We start from the raw sequence: 20,211 nt of genomic DNA, 5'->3' as shown, positions 1-20,211 counted from the left end.
TTCACAAGGCTAGAGGTGTGATGGAGTGATTCGAGCAACGAGCAACACAGTGGCGAGTTCTAATTGACGTGCTGGCACCCCAACTAGCCAGATTCGAACCAGATCGAACAACTCTGGAATGTGATTGAACGTGGCGTCGAGCTCATCGCCCCCTCCCAGGAATTTACGGGAATTAGGTGACTTGTGTGTGCAGATGTGTTGCCGACTCCCTCCAATGACCTACCAAGGCCTCATTGTTTCCATGCCAGGATGAGTCACCAAAGGTAAACATATCGGCTATCAGGTAGGTGGTCATAATGTTCTGGCTCATCAGTGTATGTGTTTCCATCAAGTTAAATAAATGACAAAATAATATTTATTGAATAAATTGTAAAAAGATATACAAGGTTATTAAAATAGTCAGCTTACAAGATGAAAAAATGATGACGTGAAGTGCTGTTGGCGGACTTCACAGGAGACAGGCAGAGGCACCGCCACAGACTCTGCGCTACCGCGGCTGCAGCCTGAGGTTGACTCCGTTCATCGGCCTGAGGACGAGCTCGCCGATCAGCTTGAGGTCCTCCAGCCTGTCCACCGTCTCCACGCGGAAGTTGCGCAGCACGTACGACAGCACCGACTTCTCCTCCAGGATGGCGAACTTCTGGCCTGAGAATTCCAACAGACACAGCACAGTTCACTACAGACTAAACAGTTGCTGCTGGCTGATAGAAACACTAATGGCTAACTTCTAGTCTGTTCCCTTATGTTAGAAGTCATCATACACTTAAGATTAAACTATAGAAGCTCTTAAGCTATGTCCTGTATGTACGTATTTAATACTATCTGATCGAATGTATCCAGAGAGGGCTATGTAACGCGGAATACACAACTAGATGCAACGAGAGGCCGACAATCAAGTACAGTGTCCAGTCACATTAACGTGACCACCTGTCAAAAGTCTCAATTGCCAGCTTTTACAGAGCGTACCGCAGCGAGGCGAGCAGGAAGAGAGTAGGTGACGTTGTGGAAGATACTGACAAGGATGTGGAGGTATGCTGGCTCCGGTGCCGTCGCCATTTGCTCTAGGTTTTTCGGTTGAGGATCCATGGCACAAACAGCCCGGTCGATGTGATCCTACAGATTCTCGACTGGGTTTAAATCCGGGGAGTTTGTTGGCCAGGGAATATGGTAAACTGATCCTGTTTCTCATCGAACCACACACGTACACTGCGAGTTGCCCTGCTGGTGGACGCCAACAAACCGAGGAAAAACAAATTGCATGTGAGGGTGGACATGGTTCGTAAGGATAGATCCATCGTGCCTCCCAGAACGACGAAATCATCCAGGCAGCGCCCTCTGTCCTGGAAGCTTCCGAAGATAGTTGCAGGATGTTCACTTTCAGGCATTTCGCGCTGTACACGACAGTGGCCATCTGTATGGTGCAGCACAAAACGTGCTTCATCTGGAAAGGTCGCCTGTCTCCACTCAGTGGACGTCACGTTGCGATACTGGTGTTCAAATTCAAGCTATTGCCGACGGTTAACAACAGTCAGCTTGGGTGCATGAGCCAGGCGCTTGCTGCCGAGGTACACAAGCAGCAATGTTCACTGATCGGTCGTTGAGGAGGCACTGTTGGTAGTCCCTTGGTTCATTCAGATGGCCACTTACTCATCAATCGCTCGTCTGCTCGCCCGTACATATCGCCGCAGCCATCGTTCGTCTTTGACATCTATGGCCTGTTGCGCACCAGAGTTGCCCCAGTATCAGTTTCGGAGAGCATTGCGTAGAGTGGTTGTAAAAAATCGCATGAAACCAGCGAACGGAATCATTCATGAGTTGAAAAGTACTAGACAAATGACTGTCCGTAGAAAGTTAAAAATAACTGGGTATAATGGCCGAGCGTAAGCCATATATTTCTGTAGTCAGTGCTAAACGACCCTTCAGGGCCGGGGGAGCGGCGTGCTGGCTTCAACGCTCTTCATATCTGCATCCAGTAATGTCTATGGGCTGAGGATGACACGATTGTCGGTCGTTACCTCTGGGCCTTCGGATGGAGTTGGTGTATATTCTATACCATGAGGTCTTTTATATAATGTAGTACTCCCTTGGAAGTTATTAACAGTCGAACACTAAGGAGAAATGCCCAGCTACCAAGCATCCTAAATAAAGGTTACAATAGAGAAAACTAATAATTATATCAACAGAATCACTCATCCAGTATATTTTCACCTATGTGAATGTTAAGTGGGCCTCCACTGTTCCCAATTTTAAGCACTTCGTCAAAATCCTAGCACCCCACAGACTCCAGCTCACTCCTGTATCCATTACTTTCTCTCACACGTGTTCTGTACGAACTCTTAACGTTAGCAAACCCCCTCATACACCTGGGATATCTTCACTTGTCCTGTATTTGGTTGAAATCTGACCCTTGAAAGAAAGTGTATAATCTGCTTTCTTTGGATAATCATTCCCCTTTATATTGTGTCTCTCAAAAGCAAAATATATTCTACTGTCTCGGAAACTTCATGACACTTTCTATTCGGGCGCAGTTATGTTCCAGCATCTGTAAGTCCTTTTTCTTTGCCTTAGTCGTCATCAGTGTTTATCCACTTTTTTTCGAGGCTAATCATTAGGACTGTTGCATATACGCTGTTTTTATTGAGGACGGTGGTACAGGCACATTGTTTGAACATCCAAGCTGAAAACTTCTCTAGGGAGAAAGGCTTCAACAAGCGTATAGAGAGACCTGCCCCGTCAATAAGGTGTTTGCAGTTAAAGAGGAAATTAGAAAAAATGCCCGCAGCCTTCGAATACTTTAAAAGTGTCGAAGCGGGTATAAAACAAGAGATGACAAGAAACAATAAACATAGGATTTGTCTTAATCTAAGTAGAAGAAAGGGTTCTATCCATGTATGGGAACATGCGGTGCGCATTTCGCTTTCCGTCAAAATGACAGACTCCTGTATCCATGTTGGTCTAGAGCCCTTTATTTCCGTTATTCAGTCGGCACTCTAAGTAGTATAACACATAATGAAATGGGTCAAGAAACTTGAATTCATAAAACTGGAGATCCAGTTATGCTTTAACTCGTTGATAGCGACTAGTTTGTTCATATAACTTTTTTCAATTTTTTTGTCTTTTCGCTTCAGCGTCTACCGCATACCCTGTGATAAAAGAGAGCGCACATGTTCTCATTTCTTTTCTTTTTATACAGTCAGTTTTCTTTCTCACCTCCTCCTTGTGTGTATATGTATGAGCATGCGTAACTGGGAGATTACGAGTTACATGAAGTTCACCCCAGTGAGATCAGAGGTCTTCGTAGACTCGTAGGCTTGTGCTGCCAACATAACCTTTAGACCGCTTGAGGATTTTGCATTTTATTTAGTGGTGGTGGTGGTTAGTGTTTAACGTCCCGTCGACAACGAGGTCATTAGAGACGGAGCGCAAGCTCGGATTAGGGAAGGATTGGGAAGGAAATCGGCCGTGCCCTTTCAAAGGAACCGTCCCGGCATTTGCCTGAAACGATTTAGGGATATCACGGAAAACCTAAATCAGGATGGCTGGAGACGGGATTGAACCGTCGTCCTCCCGAATGCGAGTCCAGTGTGCTAACCACTGCGCCACCTCGCTCGGTTTTTATTTAGTGAGATTGTATACCGCAGGAAGAGTTTTATTTACATTTATGTTTGATAAATCCTTTTTGTGATCAACAGACCGTTGTGAATAATCTCACCCAGCATTTCACCTCCGTTGTCCCTTCCATTCACCTTGAGAGCCCTCAAAAACAGAACAATTTAACGGTGAATATAAAAAGAAACTTTGATTGTGTGTGAAATAAATAGCCGATTGAACAGCCCGCGACATTATTTTCCGCTACTACCTGTAGACCCGGTGAGTACTCAGTCGGTTCCTATTGTCTCTATCTGTTGTAGATCACACATAGATTTCATAATAATCAGTTTACTCGGCCTTCCTCAGAAGGACATCTATTACCTGTGTTTCAATTTCAAGGCAAATAACTGCTTCCACAAGGGCCAGAGGTGGACCATCGCGTAGTTGACTTGCTGAATCTGTGAAGCTCTTCCTCTTGCATAAGAAATAATTTTTTTTTAAAAATTGTAATTTGTTTGTAAATTTACATCTACTAATTTCTGACCAATTCGGATAACTCCTTAGTGGTGCGAAGGTTTTTTCTTCATTTTCTTTCCCATGTAGAATGTACATAGATCGTGCAGAGCTGCTCGTACATTGTACCCATGTTTTCTATCTCCCTTCGAACAGTCATTGAACTGCTGGTAGCACTATGGAGCTCACGAGAGATTCCTTGCGTTGATTCCATGTAAAGATATACAATCATCCTCCACAATACTCGAATGCTCCCTATCTGTGACTGTATGAGCACTTCCTCGTCTTGGTTAGCTGTGGTTGTTTCTCGTTCTCTCATTTCTCAAGCACTCCACCGTCAACTTCAGTGGTTTTAAATGTTCCTGATGAATTTGTTACCCAGTTGGAATTGACTGACTAGTCCACGTTCGAAATCACTGAGCTCGCCTGACCGATCCATTCAGCTGTTACTGAAACAGAAAACACAATATCCTCTTGCTTCTTTTATCTTGGTGAGTCAGTCCCTCGTCTCATCTGGTGGTCAATCCCGCATTACACAGGGGTGTCCGGATACTTCTGATCAATGTATCTACATCTGATTTCCCCATCCGGCATCTTCGAGAAGCACTTGCTAAAGGGCAGGATCTCCGGAAAAAATGCAACGTGATTAAAATGAAAAGTTACATTACTTCATTTTCAAGAAGGAGGCCCTTTCAGACATTTTAGTCTCTGTCGACCAAATTACTTGAGAGTCTGATAAATACACAGTGAAATATTAGAAATCTATCTCATGTTAATTCTATAGTCACATCCTATAAACCTATTATAACAGCATTTTTCAAGCGATTTAATGGAATTTTTTAAATTATATTATTGTACCTCGTTCCTATAGCAATATTGCACATGTGATTCTGTGAGAACACAGTAATATCGCGACATCTACTATGAGAGACTTTTTTAAAAACAGTTTATTGACAGTATTACATAGCTTGCGCATGAAAGTTCAACAACATTTAGGCTATATTCAGTTAACTACCAAAAGTAATTACTGACAAATAATTATATGGTCCTAATACAGCTGCTGCACACTTACCTATACAGTTTCGTGGCCCAGCGCTGAAGGGTACGTAGGCGTAGGGGTGCCTGCCCTGCATCCTATCCGGCAGGAAGTTGTCCGGGTCGAAGCGCTCCGGGTTTGGCCACTGGTCGGGGTCGCGGTGAGTCTGGCGTATGTTCAGGAGTATCGTACAGCCCTCAGGAACAGTGTAGCCTCCTGTGAGGCCAGCGAATTGCATTCGTTACATGGAATTGAGCTCTTTACAGTACTGGCATGATGCTTACATTCAGCAGATAAGACTAACAGTTAATGCTGGTGGTTCAATGTCTCTAATTGACTCCTAATTAAAATGAAATCAACTGTAAAAGTAAACTTAAAACGTTACTGTAATAACTTTACAATCTCTATACGTACTGCATGCCTGAGGCAGATCAATGACTTCACCTTATTCACTATACACTGATAAGCCAAAACATTACGACCACTGCCCAACGTGGTTGCCACTTGGAAGCGGTGCTGGCGAAGCTGGAACAAAAATATGTAAAAGCAACTGACACGGACGGAGGATCGCCCTGATGAAGATATGGGCTGCAAATGGGGATATACGTTGCGATTAGCAGGCTTGACAGATTATTATTACGCAGAGCCTGTGAACGAGTATCTCAAAAACGGCGAAGCAAGTCGAATGTCCACGTGCTCCTGTCGCGAGCATCTACGGAAACAGGTAGAAGAACAGTCCACGACTCTTCACAGAACTTGAGCTTCTGAGGCTTGTTTGCTGCAAAGAGTATGATAGATAGTGATATGAGGCATCTCTGCCGAAAGAGCACCATGCTGGTGCACACACAAGTGTTTCGGAGCTCACCATTCATCATAATTTGTTGAAAATGTAGCTCCGCAGCAGACCACCCCTACAAATTCACATGTTGACCGATCAACATCGTCAGTTACGGTTGCAGTGGGCAGGGGACCATCGGGACCCGACCGTCGATCAATGGACACGTGTCGGCTTTTCGGATGAATCACATTTTTGATACACTCGGAGTAGGTATTAAAATCCATAGAGAAGAGATAAAAACTTTGAGATTCGCCGATGACATTGTAATTCTGTCAGAGACAGCAAAGGACTTGGAAGAGCAGTTGAACGGAATGGACAGTGTCTTGAAAAGAGGATATAAGATGAACGTCAATAAAAGCAAAACGAGGATAATGGAATGTAGTCGAATTAAGTCGGGTGATGCTGAGGGAATTAGATTAGGAAATGAGACACTTAAAGTAGTAAAGTAATTTTGCTATTTGGGGAGCAAAATAACTGATGATGGTCGAAGTAGAGAGGATATAAAATGTAGACTGGCAATGGCAAGGAAAGCGTTTCTGAAGAAGAGAAATTTGTTAACATCGAGTATAGATTTAAGTGTCAGGAAGTCGTTTCTGAAAGTATTTGTATGGAGTGTAGTCATGTATGGAAGTGAAACATGGACAATAAATAGTTTGGACAAGAAGGGAATAGAAGCTTTCGAAATGTGGTGCTACAGAAGAATGCTGAAGATTAGATGGGTAGATCACATAACTAATGAGAAGGTATTGAATAGAATTGGGGAGAAGAGGAGTTTGTGGCACAACTTGACAAGAAGAAGGGACTGGTTGGTAGGGCATGTTCTGAGGCATCAAGGGATCATCCAATTTAGTATTCGAGGGCAGCGTGGAGGGTAAAAATCGTAGAGGGAGACCAAGAGATGAATACACCAAGCATATTCAGAAGGATGTAGGTTGCAGTAAGTATTGGGAGATGAAGAAGCTTGCACAGGATAGAGTAGCATGGAGAGTTGCATCAAACCAGTCTCAGGACTGAAGACCACAACAACAACAACGTCTAAGATCGTCTCCACAAACGCCGTCATCGAGGTGAACGGTTCGAAACGTGCATCGCGGCACGGACGCAGACTTGTGGGAGATAGGGGAGACATTGCGTAGGACCTGTGCTAGTAATCGAAGACACACTGACAGCTGCGAATAATCTTCATCCCTTCATACTTGGTGTCTTCCCGACGGCGATCCCATTTTTCAGCAGTATAATGGTCCGTGTGTCGGAGCTAGAACCGTGCTACAGTGGTTTGAGGATCATTATAGGAAGCTGACATCTATGTCTCGACGACAAAATTCGCCTGGTGTAAACCCTACGCAACTCGTCAAGGTCGCTATCACAACGTACGAAAATCAGCGGCCCGTTAATTAAGCAAGTGACATGACCAGTGCCCAGACATCTAAAGCCACATATCTCCACAAACCTACCGACAAAATTTCGGATCCCTGATACGCAGATTCAGTGATGTATTTAGTTCCAAAGACGGAAAAACAAGCTATGAAGAATCAGTGTGTAATGGCTGTGCGAAATCCAGCGACTCCACAAATGTAAGATTATTTCTCTCTCGTTCTTAACCCTGTTTTATATTTTGAAGCAGGACGTATTTTAGCCTTTTATTCTCATCATCTGGTTCTTCATACTTAAATTGTCGATATGTATTAGACCATAAACTGGCAAGGAGTCAAATTTGGATCAACACTAGATGAGTTTGCAGAGAGAGGTTGTCTGAATGCTGTGGAAGACCAACGACAATCGTACAATGAAGACAATGTGGTATACTTACCAACTTCAATCTCCTTCGTCACTCGGCGACTGACGCCAGGCACGCTTGGGTAGAGCCTCAGAGCTTCCTTGATGACCATCTCGAGGTACTTCATGTTGTTCAGGTCATGTGTAGTTGGACGTCTGTTAGGATTGTCTTGAAATATGTCGTCCTGCTCAGCGAAGATTTTCTCCTACAGGAAGCAAACAGCATTGGTAAGAAACGATACAGAACGACTCACAACTAACAATATTTAACCCTCACTCTCTTTCACACACACTCTCTCTCCCTCTCTGTCACACACACACACACACACACACACACACACACACACACACGCACGCACGCACTCACGCGCGCGCTCGAACGCTAATGAAGACAAAACAAGAAGCTCATGAATTATTATTTTGGATTATATCATCACAGCAATTACACGGCTGTATCTCCTTTAGCTTCCATCTTCATATTCCATCCAAAATTTCGATCAACATTGTTAGAATTACTCGAATGTGATTGAAAACCAGCGACAGTTGACAATGAAACACTTGCTGCGATAATTTTGAAATGAAACGTACACAGAAGGATAGGAAGAGATTTTAACTCACCTGGATGTCAGGATGGTGTCCAAGCAGAACCAGAACCCACGACATGGCAACCGACGTCGTGTCGTGACCCTTGAGAACACAGATAGAAACGTAGATGCGTCAAACCGGATTATTGCAATGATAATGGAACTAGAGATCCTTGCGAGTTTGTGGAACAGTTAACGAAAAACAGCAATGCCGCTGAAGCTCGGAAGCATTCAATATACTGGACATTTTTTTAAGTTTATTGTTTAATCTATTTGAAATATTTTAAAACACATGAAAAGATTACTGACTGTTCAAAACTTATATCACATTATTAAGATATTTAAATCTGCTTAGACAGTGAATCTTCAACAGAGGAAACAGAACAGAACGTTCTTAAAATAACTTCACCGAATGAGATGGCGCAGTGATTAACTCACTTGGTGTTCCATATTTGCTCACGTTTCTGTAGTCATCCTTCTTTTGACTTCATCGAAGCAGCCTGGTGCCAACTTTTTCAGTACCATGGAAGTTGTTCCCTGACATTTTAACACACGTCCTACCATCTTATCGCTTTTTCTAGTTAGTGTTTAGCGTAAAGTTCCTCGCTCACCGATTCAGCGGAGGATCTTTTCTTATCTGGGTTACATTTCCTCGAAATAGGATACGATCCACTCATCGTCCAAAACGCGCGTGTGTGCTCAGTCTTTCGGAAGTCCTCCGTTGCCGAGAGGTTAAATGCTCTAAAATAGCTGCTAATTGATTTTGTGTCATAAGGCTCCCTCTATAATCGGTATTCAGAGAAAAAGACATGGCGTGAATGACAGTTAAGAAGTATATGAGAGTATCCAGAAAGCTTCTATCTACTCGATGGCGATAATTTAAACTGGAAGGACCTTTTTGTAGGCCTTACATGTACTGAAGTTCAGCCTCTTTAACGCATACCCTAGAGCGACTAATGTCTAAGAAAGTTATCTTTATTTGTGAATGGTGAAACAAGAGTACACGCAGATCGTGGCATACTGGATACTACGAATGACAAGTTCCTAGACAGACCCTACAGTTTTCACCATTACTTGTTCATTATTTCATCCGCAGCAAAGATAGTTAAAGTGGAAAACGGAGACTTGCACTATGAATGGAATTAATTTTGTAGTCTAGTACTCCCTATTAAAGGCTAGGTAGGTCACCTCGCTTGTCAAAGGAAGGCAAATGCGTGCCACCTCCAACAGGACCACATCTAGTAATAGCTCTGTGATATTCAATCCAAATTTGGATTGTGGAGAACCATGCTGTATAATTAGTCCAACATCTAGCAAGCGGCTTCATCGATAAAGATCCTAGTCTTAATTTCACACTATATTTACGCTGCTCTTAAAATACAGATAAAAAAAATCCAAGTTACTGAGTGAGGAGCGGTACTACCTATTAACACATTACAGTGGCAAATTAATTTACATTACTCTGCCTTAAAATTATGTTTGGCTCTCACTGAGGATGGTTACTTTAAAATATAAATCTGTAGTCACGTACCCAATGCGGAAAACCAGCACCAGTGAGGAAACTTGTTTTTGAATTATTGGAAGTATCGTTTCTCCTCGACAATCTGTTCTGTGGACATATTTTAGTTACTACTGGCATGTGAGTGTGGATGAACACTTTACTGTGTTTTGTTATTAAGTCTCAGAATTATTCATTACTAAATCTAATCATCCTCTAATCCACAGTGTGGCAGCTCAGAACTGTATCAAGTGTGTTACTTCTGTAAGCTAACACTGTGCGATCGCATATAATCCAAATAGTACGAGGATCACGGTACTAAGAAATAAATGGAAGATATTATGATTTCTTGGATGGAACTCACTTTCATATACAGTACTTTAAAGGACGTCACTGTCGTCTTTGAATGTTAAAATCACTTACTACAAAATCCAATATTGTAGTTCCAGTCTACAGTGTCATCCTCAGGTGGAGCTATTTCATGCTTTAGAACTTCTGATAGTATCTGAATTTCACATCTGCTAAAGTACGGAATTGTTGTGCTTTAAAAATGGCCGAATGACTTTAATTCCCATATCTAGTTATAAGTAAAGCAATTTTAACAGTCAAAGGTGACGAAGATACCTTACAGAATTTTTGGGTATCCGCCGGTCTTATCTCAACAATATTTCTACAGACGGATTAGTTGCCGTTTTCTAGTCATTCCTGATGACTGGTGCTCTGCTTTGGTCCGCCCCCTATACAGGGTGGACAATTGATCATGACCGAGCCACATATCTCATGAAATAAGCGTCAAACGAAAAAACTACAAAGAACGAAACTTGTCTAGCTTGAAGGGGGAAACCAGATGGCACTATGGTTGGCCCGCTAGATGGAGCTTCCATAGATCAAACGGATATCAACTGCGTTTTTTTAAATACACTCCTCCATTTTTATTACATATTCGTGTAGTACGTAAAGAAATATGAATGTTTTAGTTGGACCACTTTTATCGCTTTATGATAGATGGGGCTGTAATAGTCACAAACATATGGCTCACAATTTTAGACGAACTTTTGGTAACAGGTAGGATTTTTAAATTAAAATACAGAACGTAGGTACGTTTGAAAATTATATTTCGGTTGTTCCAATGTACCTTTGTGAGCGTATCACATCTGAGAACGCACGCTGTTACAGCGAGATTACCTGTAAATACCACATTAATGCAATAAATTCTCAAAATGGTGTCCGTCAACCTCGATGCATTTGGCAATACGTGTAACATCATTCCTCTCAACAGCGAGTAGTTCGCCTTCCGTAATGTTCGCACATGCATTGACAATGCGCTGACGCATGTTGTCAGGCGTTGTCGGTGGATCACGATAGTAAATATCCTTCAACTTTCCCTACAGAAAGAGATCCGGGGACGTCAGATCCGGTGAACGTGCGGGACATGGCATGGTGCTTCGACGATCAATCCACCTGTCATGATATATGCTATTCAATACTGCTTCAACCGCCCGCGAGCTATGTGCCGGACATCCATCATGTTGGAAGTACATTGCCATTCTGTCACGCAGTGAAACATCTTGTGGTAACTTCGGTAGAACTTTACGTAGGAAATCAGCATACATTGCACCATTTAGATTGCCATCGATAAAATGGGGGCCAATTATCCTTCCTCCCATAATGCCGCACCATACATTAACCCGCCAAGGTCGCTGATGTTCCACCTATCGCAGCCATCGTGGATTTTCCGTTGCCCAATAGTGCATATTACGCCAGTTTACGTTACCGCTGTTGGTGAATGACGCTTCGTCGCTAAATAGAACGCGTGCAAAAAATCTGTCACCGTCCCGTAATTTCTCTTGTGCCCAGTGGCAGAACTGTACACGACGTTCAAATTCGTCGCCATGCAATTCCTGGTGCATAGAAATACGGTACGGGTGCAATCGATGTTGATGTAGCATTCTCAACACCGAAGCTTGTGAGATTCCCGATTCTTGCGCAATTTGTCTGCTACTGATGTGCGGATTAGTCACGACGGCAGCTAAAACACCTACTTGGGCATCATTTGTTGCAGGTCGTGGTTGACGTTTCTCATGTGGCTGAACACTTCCTGTTTCCTTAAATACCGTAACTATCCGGCGAACGGTCCGGACACTTGGATGATGTCGTCCAGGATACCGAGGAGCATACATAGCATTTTGATCAAAATAGCCATACATCAACACGATATCGACCTTTTCCACCATTCGTAAACGGTCCATTTTAACCATTTTAACACGGGTAATGTATCACGAAGCAAATACCGTCCGTACTGACGGAATGTTTCGTGATACCACGTACTTATACGTTTGTGACCATTACAGCGCCATCTATCACAAAGCGAAAAAAGTCGTCCAACTAAAAAATTCATATTTCTTTACGTACGACACGAATATGTAATAAAAATGGCGGTTCCTATTTTAAAAAAAACGCAGTTGATATCAGTTTGACCTATGGCAGCGCCATGTAGCGGGCCAACCATAGCGCCATCTGATTTCCCCCTTCAAGCTAGACGACTTTCGTTCTTTGTAGTTTTTTCTTTTGATGCTTATTTCGTGAGATATTTGGCCCGGTCGCTATCAGTGGACCACCCCGTATGTTCTCCGTTACACCCTCAGGCAATCGCCTCCTATTACTGTCCGTGTGGCTGATCCAATGAGTGGCGGCGGTGGTGGGGGTAGCGGTGCCCAGCTCTGAATTGCGGTCTCCTGTTTCCGTGCTACTGCTTTGGACATCACTGCATGGGAAGATTTTATTGTTGAAGGCTCAATGCAAGGTGCAGTGCCTAAATGAGATGTAAGCTGCCATGTTTATTAATTAGACCTCTTGGACTCTAATTTCAATGGCTTTAATCACTCACTCCCAGATGGAGAAAGCTTGCCAAAGTATCTTCTTGGTGTTGTTGTGGTTTATACTGTAGTTGGCCATGTTCGTTTGATGGTGTGGCGTAATTCAATGTGATGCCTACGTACACGGCACCTCTCTTTCACCATGTATATAATTTTCCAATTTTTGCTCTGCCACACTTGCAGGCGATTTGGTAGACCCCTGATTTGAGAAAGCCTACTTAACGCTTTACTGGGCCTAATAGTTTCAAGGTCCATCCATATTTCCTCTCATTGCTGTAAGGCATACCTTGGGGAAACTGTTTGCCCAAAAGAAGACAGATGAATACAGTTGCTACATTGAGGTACGCCACACCACCAAATGAGCTGTTGTGCAGAACATAGCATAAAAACTGACCCTACCGAAGACTGCAGCAAAACTGAGTTACATAGTTTTTCTTCTCACTGGATTGGGTGATTAAAGAGGGTCCAACTTGGTCTACAAATGAGTCAGGCATGGAACCCTGCACGGGGTATAAAAAAAGAAAAGCGTTCATGTATAGCGAGGTCAGGATCCGATAGCGATAGCTGAGACACAGGAGGGTAGAGTTTGGAGCAGGCGTACTATCCCAATCATCATCACCACCACCCACAATGGCGACCAAAAAAGATATCAGTATTGTTATACACATCTCTTTCCCAAATCGTCCCGTAAACGATGTAAAATCTGCAATAAAGAGTCCAACCAAATCGCAAACATTAATCCCCGCCGATAAATAAAATATGTATCAGTACCAGTGATTTAATTAATTTAGATTACAGTTTCCTATGTTGAAATGGATGTTCACCCAAAAAGAAGGCTCTTCGAAAGAAAGCTGTCATTAATCGGGAGCGAATGAACGCTCTGTGAGTCATAAACCGGGCTGGAACAAGTTTATATGCCAACTACCTCTGCAGATGACGAAGAAATTGAAGAAATGTATGATGAGATAAAATAAATTATTCAGGTAGTGAAGGGAGATGAAAATTTAATAGTCATGGGTGACTGGAATTGGAGAGTAGGAAAAGGGAGAGAAGGAAACATAGTAGGTGAAAATGGATTGGGGTTAAGAAATGAAAGAGGAAGCCGTCTGGTAGAATTTTGCACAGAGCATAACTTAATCATAGCTAACACTTGGTTCAAGAACCATAAAGAAGGTTGTATACATGGACGACTCCTGGAGATACTGGAAGCTTTCAGATACATTATATAATGGTAAGACAGAGATTTAGGAACCAGGTTTCAAATTGTAAGACATTTCCAGGGACAGATGTGGACTCTGACCACAATCTATTGGTTATGAACTGTAGATTAAAACTGAAGAAATTGCAAAAAGGTGGGAATTTAAGGAATCGGACCGGGATAAACTGAAAGAACCAGAGGTTGTACAGAGTTACAGGGAGAGCATAAGGGAACAATTGACAGGAATGGGGGAAAGAAGTACAGTAGAAGAAGAATGGGTTGCTCTGAGGGATGAAGTAGTGAAGGCAGCAGAGTATCAAGTAGGTAAAAAGACGAGGGCTAGTAGAAATCATTGGGTAACAGAAGAAATATTGAATATAATTGATGAAAGGAGAAAATATAAAAAAGCAGTAAATGAAGCAGGCAAAAAGGAATACAAACGTCTCAAAAATGAGATCGACAGGAAGTGCAAAATGGCTTAGCAGGGATGGCTAGAGGACAAATGTAAGTATGTAGAGGCTTATCTCACTAGGGGTAAGATAGATACTGCCTACAGGAAAATTAAAGAGACCTTTGGGGAAAAGAGAACCACTTGCATGAATATCAAGAGCTCAGATGGAAACCCAGTTCTAAGCAAAGAAGGGAAAGCAGAAAGGTGGAAGGAGTATATAGAGGGTCTATACAGGGACGATGTTCTTGAGGACAATATTATGAAATGGAAGAGAATGTAGATGAAGATGAAATAGGAGATACGATACTGCGTGAAGAGTCTGACAGAGCACTGAAAGATCTGAGTCGAAAGAAGGCCCCGGAGTAGAGAACATTCAATTGGAACTATTGACGACCTTGGGAGAGCCAGTCCTGACAAAACTCCACCATATGGCGAGCAAGATGTATGAGACAGGCGAAATACCCTCAGACTTCAAGAAGAATATAATAATTCCAAAACTCTAACATCTGGTGAGCAAGATGTACGAGACAGGCAAAACACCCTCAGACTTCAAGAAGAATATAATAATTCCAATCCCAAAGAAAGCAGGTGTTGACAGTTGTGAAAATTATCGATCTCTCAGTTTAATAAGTCACAGCTGCAAAATACTAACGCGAATTATTTACAACGAATGGAAAAACTGGTAGAAGCCGACCTCGGGGAAGATCAGTTTGGATTACGTAGAAATGTTGGAACACGTGAGGCAATACTGACCTTACGACTTATCTTAAAAGAAAGATCAAGGAAAGGCAAACCTAAGCTTCTAGCATTTGTAGACTTACAGAAAGCTTTTGACAATGTTGACTGGAATACTCTCTTTCAAATTCTAAAGGTGGTAGGGGTAAAATACAGGGAGCGAAAGGCTATTTACAATTTGTACAGAAACCAGGTGGCAGTTATAAGAGTCGAGGGGCATGAAAGGGAAGCAGTGGTTGGGAAGGGAGCGAGACAGGGTTGTAGCCTCTCCCCGATGTTATTCAATCTGTATATTGAGCAAGCAGTAAAGAAAACAAAAGAAAAATTTGGAGTAGGTATTAAAATCCAGGGAGAAGAAATAAAAACTTTGAGGTTCGCCGATGATATTGTAATTCTGTCAGAGACAGCAAAGGAATTGGAAGAGCAGTTGAACGGAATGGACAGTATCTTGAAAGGAGGATATAAGATGAACATCAACAAAAGCAAAACGAGGATAATGTAATGTAGTCGAATTAAGTCGGGTGATGCTGAGGGAATTAGATTAGGAAATGAGACACTTAAAGTAGTAAAGGAGTTTTGCTATTTGGGGAGCAAAATAACTGATGATGGTCGAAGTAGACAGGATGTAAAATGTAGACTAGCAATGGCAAGGAAAGCGTTTCTGAAGAAGAGAAATTTGTTAACATTGAGTATAGATTTAAGTGTCAGGAAGTCGTTTCTGAAGATATTTGTATGGAGTGTAGCCATGTATGGAAGTGAAACATGGACAATAAATAGTTTGGACAAGAAGAGAATGGAAGCTTTCGAAATGTGGTGTTACAGAAGAATGTTGAAGATTGGGTGGGTAGATCACGTAACTAATGAGGAGGCATTGAATAGGATTGGGGAGAAGAGAAGTTTGTGGCACAACGTGGCTAGAAGAAGGGATCGGTTGGTAGGACATGTCCTGAGGCATCAAGGGATCACAAATTTAGCATTGGAGGGCAGCGTGGAAGGTAAAAATCGTAGAGGGAGACCAAGAGATGAATACACTAAGCAGATTCAGAAGGATGTAGGCTGCAGTAGGTACTGAGAGATGAAGGAGCTTGCACAGGATAGATTAGCATGGAGAGCTGCATCAAACCAGTTTCGGGACTGAAGACCACAACAGCAACAACAATCCTGCAGCAACAGTGATAAAAACGGTAGGGAAAGTCGAATAATTTTTTAGCAAGATTCAGTAATTTGAAGCTTCATTCAGAAGACCTACCTGTAGTTAGTGGTTCAGTATGCTTCCAACTTCGGCCATAAATGCAAACGCATGGTCTTGTAGCGCTTTCTCTTTTCACAATCTAACCCTTTGGCAACTACACTACGACTTACTTGAATATAATTGCTTATCCTGACATGTGTTCTCTTGAATCATACTCAATATTCCAATCCTAGGCATGCCAAAGCGTTTGCTTACCATTATTAAGCTTTGGCAAACCATTTATCACCCATTTTAATGTAATAAACTGAGTTTATTCCGACTCTCGTTTTATTTTGTAGGTAACGAATTCCTTGTTCATTATCCTAAATGGCAACAAAGTAATTATGTAAGATGTAGTGGGCCATTAATACACATCTAATTAACACTGCATACGTCAGCAAGCGCTCCTCAATCCCGCAACCATTTACAGTTTGCAACTCCCGCAGAGGATTTGCTTACTTGATAACTTCTGATGCAGCAGTTAGATTCACGAAAATTTCCAGTTTTTACCTAAATTTCGAGAAAGATTTGCACTTTCCATCTCACCTATCATCCATTTAGTAGCCTAAAATTATTTTAAGTTGTTGGTTTGTAACCAGTTTTTGTATATTTTTCAGTAGGTAAGGCTGCTGTACGTCTATTGTAGTCCTGCTGACTTACCATTTTTTAACCTCTAGAGAGGAGTTGACTTTTTTTCTATGTCCTTTGTGCGTTTTGTATTGGGAGGGTTTGGATTATAGTGTGTACGTGAGATTTGAGAAACTTTAGGGATCTTTCTTTAACTTCCTTCAAACGTTAGGTGAAGATTCTGTCAGAGCATGCTGAAATTTACGGGGGTGTGGGATAGAGATTTAGCAAGGATGAGAGAGAATGGTTCAAATGGTTCAAATGGTTCTGAGCACTATGGGACTTAACTGCTGTGGTAATCAGTCCCCTAGAACTTAGAACTACTTAAACCTAACTAACCTAAGGACATCACACACATCCATGCCCGAGGCAGGATTCGAACCTGCGACCGTAGCGGTCACGCGGTTCCAGACTGTAGCGCCTAGAACCGCACGGCCACTCCGGCCGGCTATGAGAGAAACAAACAGCTTTCAGATAGAAATGTTATGGAGGTGTAGCAGGAGAATACCCAGCAGGTCGATTTTAGTGGGCTTGTGAGAAACAGCATCACAAATAGAAACTAACATAGTGAATGAGCAAAGTCAGAACGGGTTAACGACGAAGTGTCTGAAGTTGAATTTAGAAGAGAAGACAAGAGAAAAAATTCACAGGTTGTGGAGATTTCAGAAACAAAAGGTCACGAAAGAACAGCGCAGAGTGATGCCATTCCTGAACCCACACGTCAACCACTTGTAGGATTAGATCTGAAGAGCTTTCTGATCGAACAGTTCAAGAAAAATGGCGCGCAATTCTAGACAAGCAAGAAGAAAAGGGCGTTCAGTTTAAGGTGGACAAAAATTTCGATAAAAGCGAAAATTTTATTTAAGAACGGTGAGGAAGAGGGGGACACCCAGTTTGAAGAAAATAAGAAGCAATTGGAAAAAACTAAACAAGATAGACGAACAAGTTGGGACTGTGAAGTAAAAACTGGACGATCATGTGAAGGAATACAGGGTGCAGATTAAAACATGAGCCAAGAAAACTGATAGCTAGGCAACGAAAAAATCATGAAGAAAGTAAATGAACAGACACAAGGCTTTAACACAAAAGTAGACACATTAACGATGAATACCAAGGGGGTGATTAAGGCAGAATACCAATGGATTGACAGACGGGTTAAAGAAAGAGATTGACACCAACACGAAGAACAACGATACCTATGTGCGGAACATGGATACCAACACGCAGAATATTGACACAAACGTGGAAATATTGAGACTATCGGAACATGGGAAGAGCAGTACGTAAAATCGCACAAGAATATTTTAGGAAATGTAGTACATAAAGTCGAGGTGTTAACCACCGCCGTCGAGCAGCTGTCAATGCGTAACGAAACCACGTCCAATCGAACAGCACCAGTAAGTCTACGCGTGAACGAAGAAATTAGAGATATCGAACAGTTTAGCAAAACACACGCCCACGTTAATCAGAGGGACAAAGAGACGTTAGATACACTGAGGAGAGAGAAGGAGAGTAGCAGAAATTCGAGTAGTAATGGAAGGGAGAACGTAACGATTCGAAGAAGAAAACTGTGGTGTCACCGCCAGACACCACACTTGCTAGGTGGTAGTTTTAAATCGGCCGCGGTCCATTAGTACATATCGGACCCGCGTGTCGCCACTGTGTGATCGCAGACCGAGCGCCACCACAAGGCAGGTCTCGAGATACGGAATAGCACTCGCCCCAGTTGTACGGACGACTTTGCTAGCGACTACGTGGACGAAGCATTGCTCATTAGCCGAGCCAATAGTTAGAATAGCCTTCAGCTGAGTCAATGGCTACGACCTAGCAAGGCGCCATTAGTAACATTGCATGTATCTATGGAGTCTCACTTGTATCGCCACAATCTCCAGATGTACCACAAGGATGGATTAAAGTTAAGTATTCCAGCAGCTACGTACTTTTCTTTATAGCATCCATTACGTATCCTGTTTCAGACCTCACGCCCATCTGCGTGAGCGTAGCGCGTGCCTTCCGGCTTCCTCTCATTGTGTCTAGGCTGTCTTGTCTAGACACAACAAAAACAACTGTTAGGGAGTAGAACTCAGAGAACTGACAGACGAGTTACGTCACATCAGGTCAGTACCACCGCATTCAACTCCATCGGCAACCACCACAGCAACTGTAGAAACATTATCGTCCGAGATAGATGAATAAGAAGTCAGAAAACAGTTTGTACCTGTGCACAAGTACTCATTATTTCCGGACGCGTCTAACAGCTTTCACCCGAAGATTTGTATTCACGAAGTCATCAAAGTGGCGGCCACCAGTTCTGAAAATTAAATTTGTATGTGCAGACTTTAGAGAAGAGGCAGCAATGACAGTGCGAGTATGAAGACGTATGAAGAATTCACACGGTCTTTCTTCGATGAGTGTTGACAAGATCAAGTGAAACTGGGTATGTTGATAGAAAATTATGTAGCGTCGAGGTGGCAAGACCTTATACTACACTTCAGAGAGATGATACGTAGGTACCAACTTTTATGAGCCAGCACAACCCATAAGCATTTACCAAATTATCCAAAAAATTGCAAACAACCTTAGAAGTTGCAATATTAATTTTCTTTATCGATGAATAGTTTCAATCCCTAAACTACTTATCAAATCATCCATTAAGCTATGCAATACCACACACATGACTGTTCGTATTGGTCAAACACATCACTGTAAAGTCATGTTGGACTGAACTTAGGTTACTTAAGTGGGCTAGTTGAAACGTTAACAGGCTATGGGAAGCTCAGCGCCTGACAGAAGAAATATCTGGAGACTTGACGACTGACAAGAGAACTGGAGATGAGACGGTAGACAAGATGGAAGAATTGTAATTGTCGAAATTCGTGGACTTGACCCAAGACACAAACAAAGAACCGAGGAGGAAAGAAACGATTTTCGGAATTGACTTGTCACCCACGTTCAGGGGTGGACTATTCGAGGTGCTAGGGCATCAGGAGCATAGTATATGGATTTTGCGAATCTTATGAGCACATTATTTGAAGAACCGTCCGCAGCTCGTGGTCGTGCGGTAGTGTTCTCGCTTCCCACGCCCGGGTTCCCGGGTTCGATTCCCGGCGGGGTCAGGGATTTTCTCTGCCTCGTGATGACTGGGTGTTGTGGGCTGTCCTTAGGTTAGTTAGGTTTAAGTAGTTCTAAGTTCTATGGGACTGATGACCATAGATGTTAAGTCCCATAGTGCTCAGAGCCATTTGAACCAATTTTTT

General features: G+C 42.5%; 1 protein-coding gene across 3 annotated transcripts in view; it reads right to left on the bottom strand.

Annotated features, from left to right (window-relative positions):
• Nucleotides 1-20,211, bottom strand: part of LOC126412813 (cytochrome P450 4C1-like) — a 510,424-nt gene that overhangs the window by 124,840 nt on the left and 365,373 nt on the right. Inside the window, exons 9-12 of one of the 3 annotated variants that reach the window (XM_050082596.1) lie at nucleotides 8,373-8,441; nucleotides 7,789-7,960; nucleotides 5,177-5,356; nucleotides 338-645 (exon numbers count right to left, since the gene is read on the bottom strand). The exons of 1 other annotated variant lie outside the window; for it this stretch is intronic. In XM_050082596.1, the coding sequence (XP_049938553.1) occupies nucleotides 488-645; nucleotides 5,177-5,356; nucleotides 7,789-7,960; nucleotides 8,373-8,441 (579 nt within the window). In that variant the 3' untranslated portion in view covers nucleotides 338-487. Of the gene's footprint in view, nucleotides 1-337; nucleotides 646-5,176; nucleotides 5,357-7,788; nucleotides 7,961-8,372; nucleotides 8,442-20,211 lie in introns of those variants that run through there. One more of the 3 variants, XM_050082597.1, reaches the window with a different exon arrangement.

Source organism: Schistocerca serialis, chromosome 7 (genome assembly GCF_023864345.2).
Source record: "Schistocerca serialis cubense isolate TAMUIC-IGC-003099 chromosome 7, iqSchSeri2.2, whole genome shotgun sequence".
NCBI classification, from domain to species: Eukaryota; Metazoa; Arthropoda; class Insecta; order Orthoptera; family Acrididae; genus Schistocerca; species Schistocerca serialis.
This window is presented reverse-complemented; position numbering and strand designations above follow the sequence as displayed.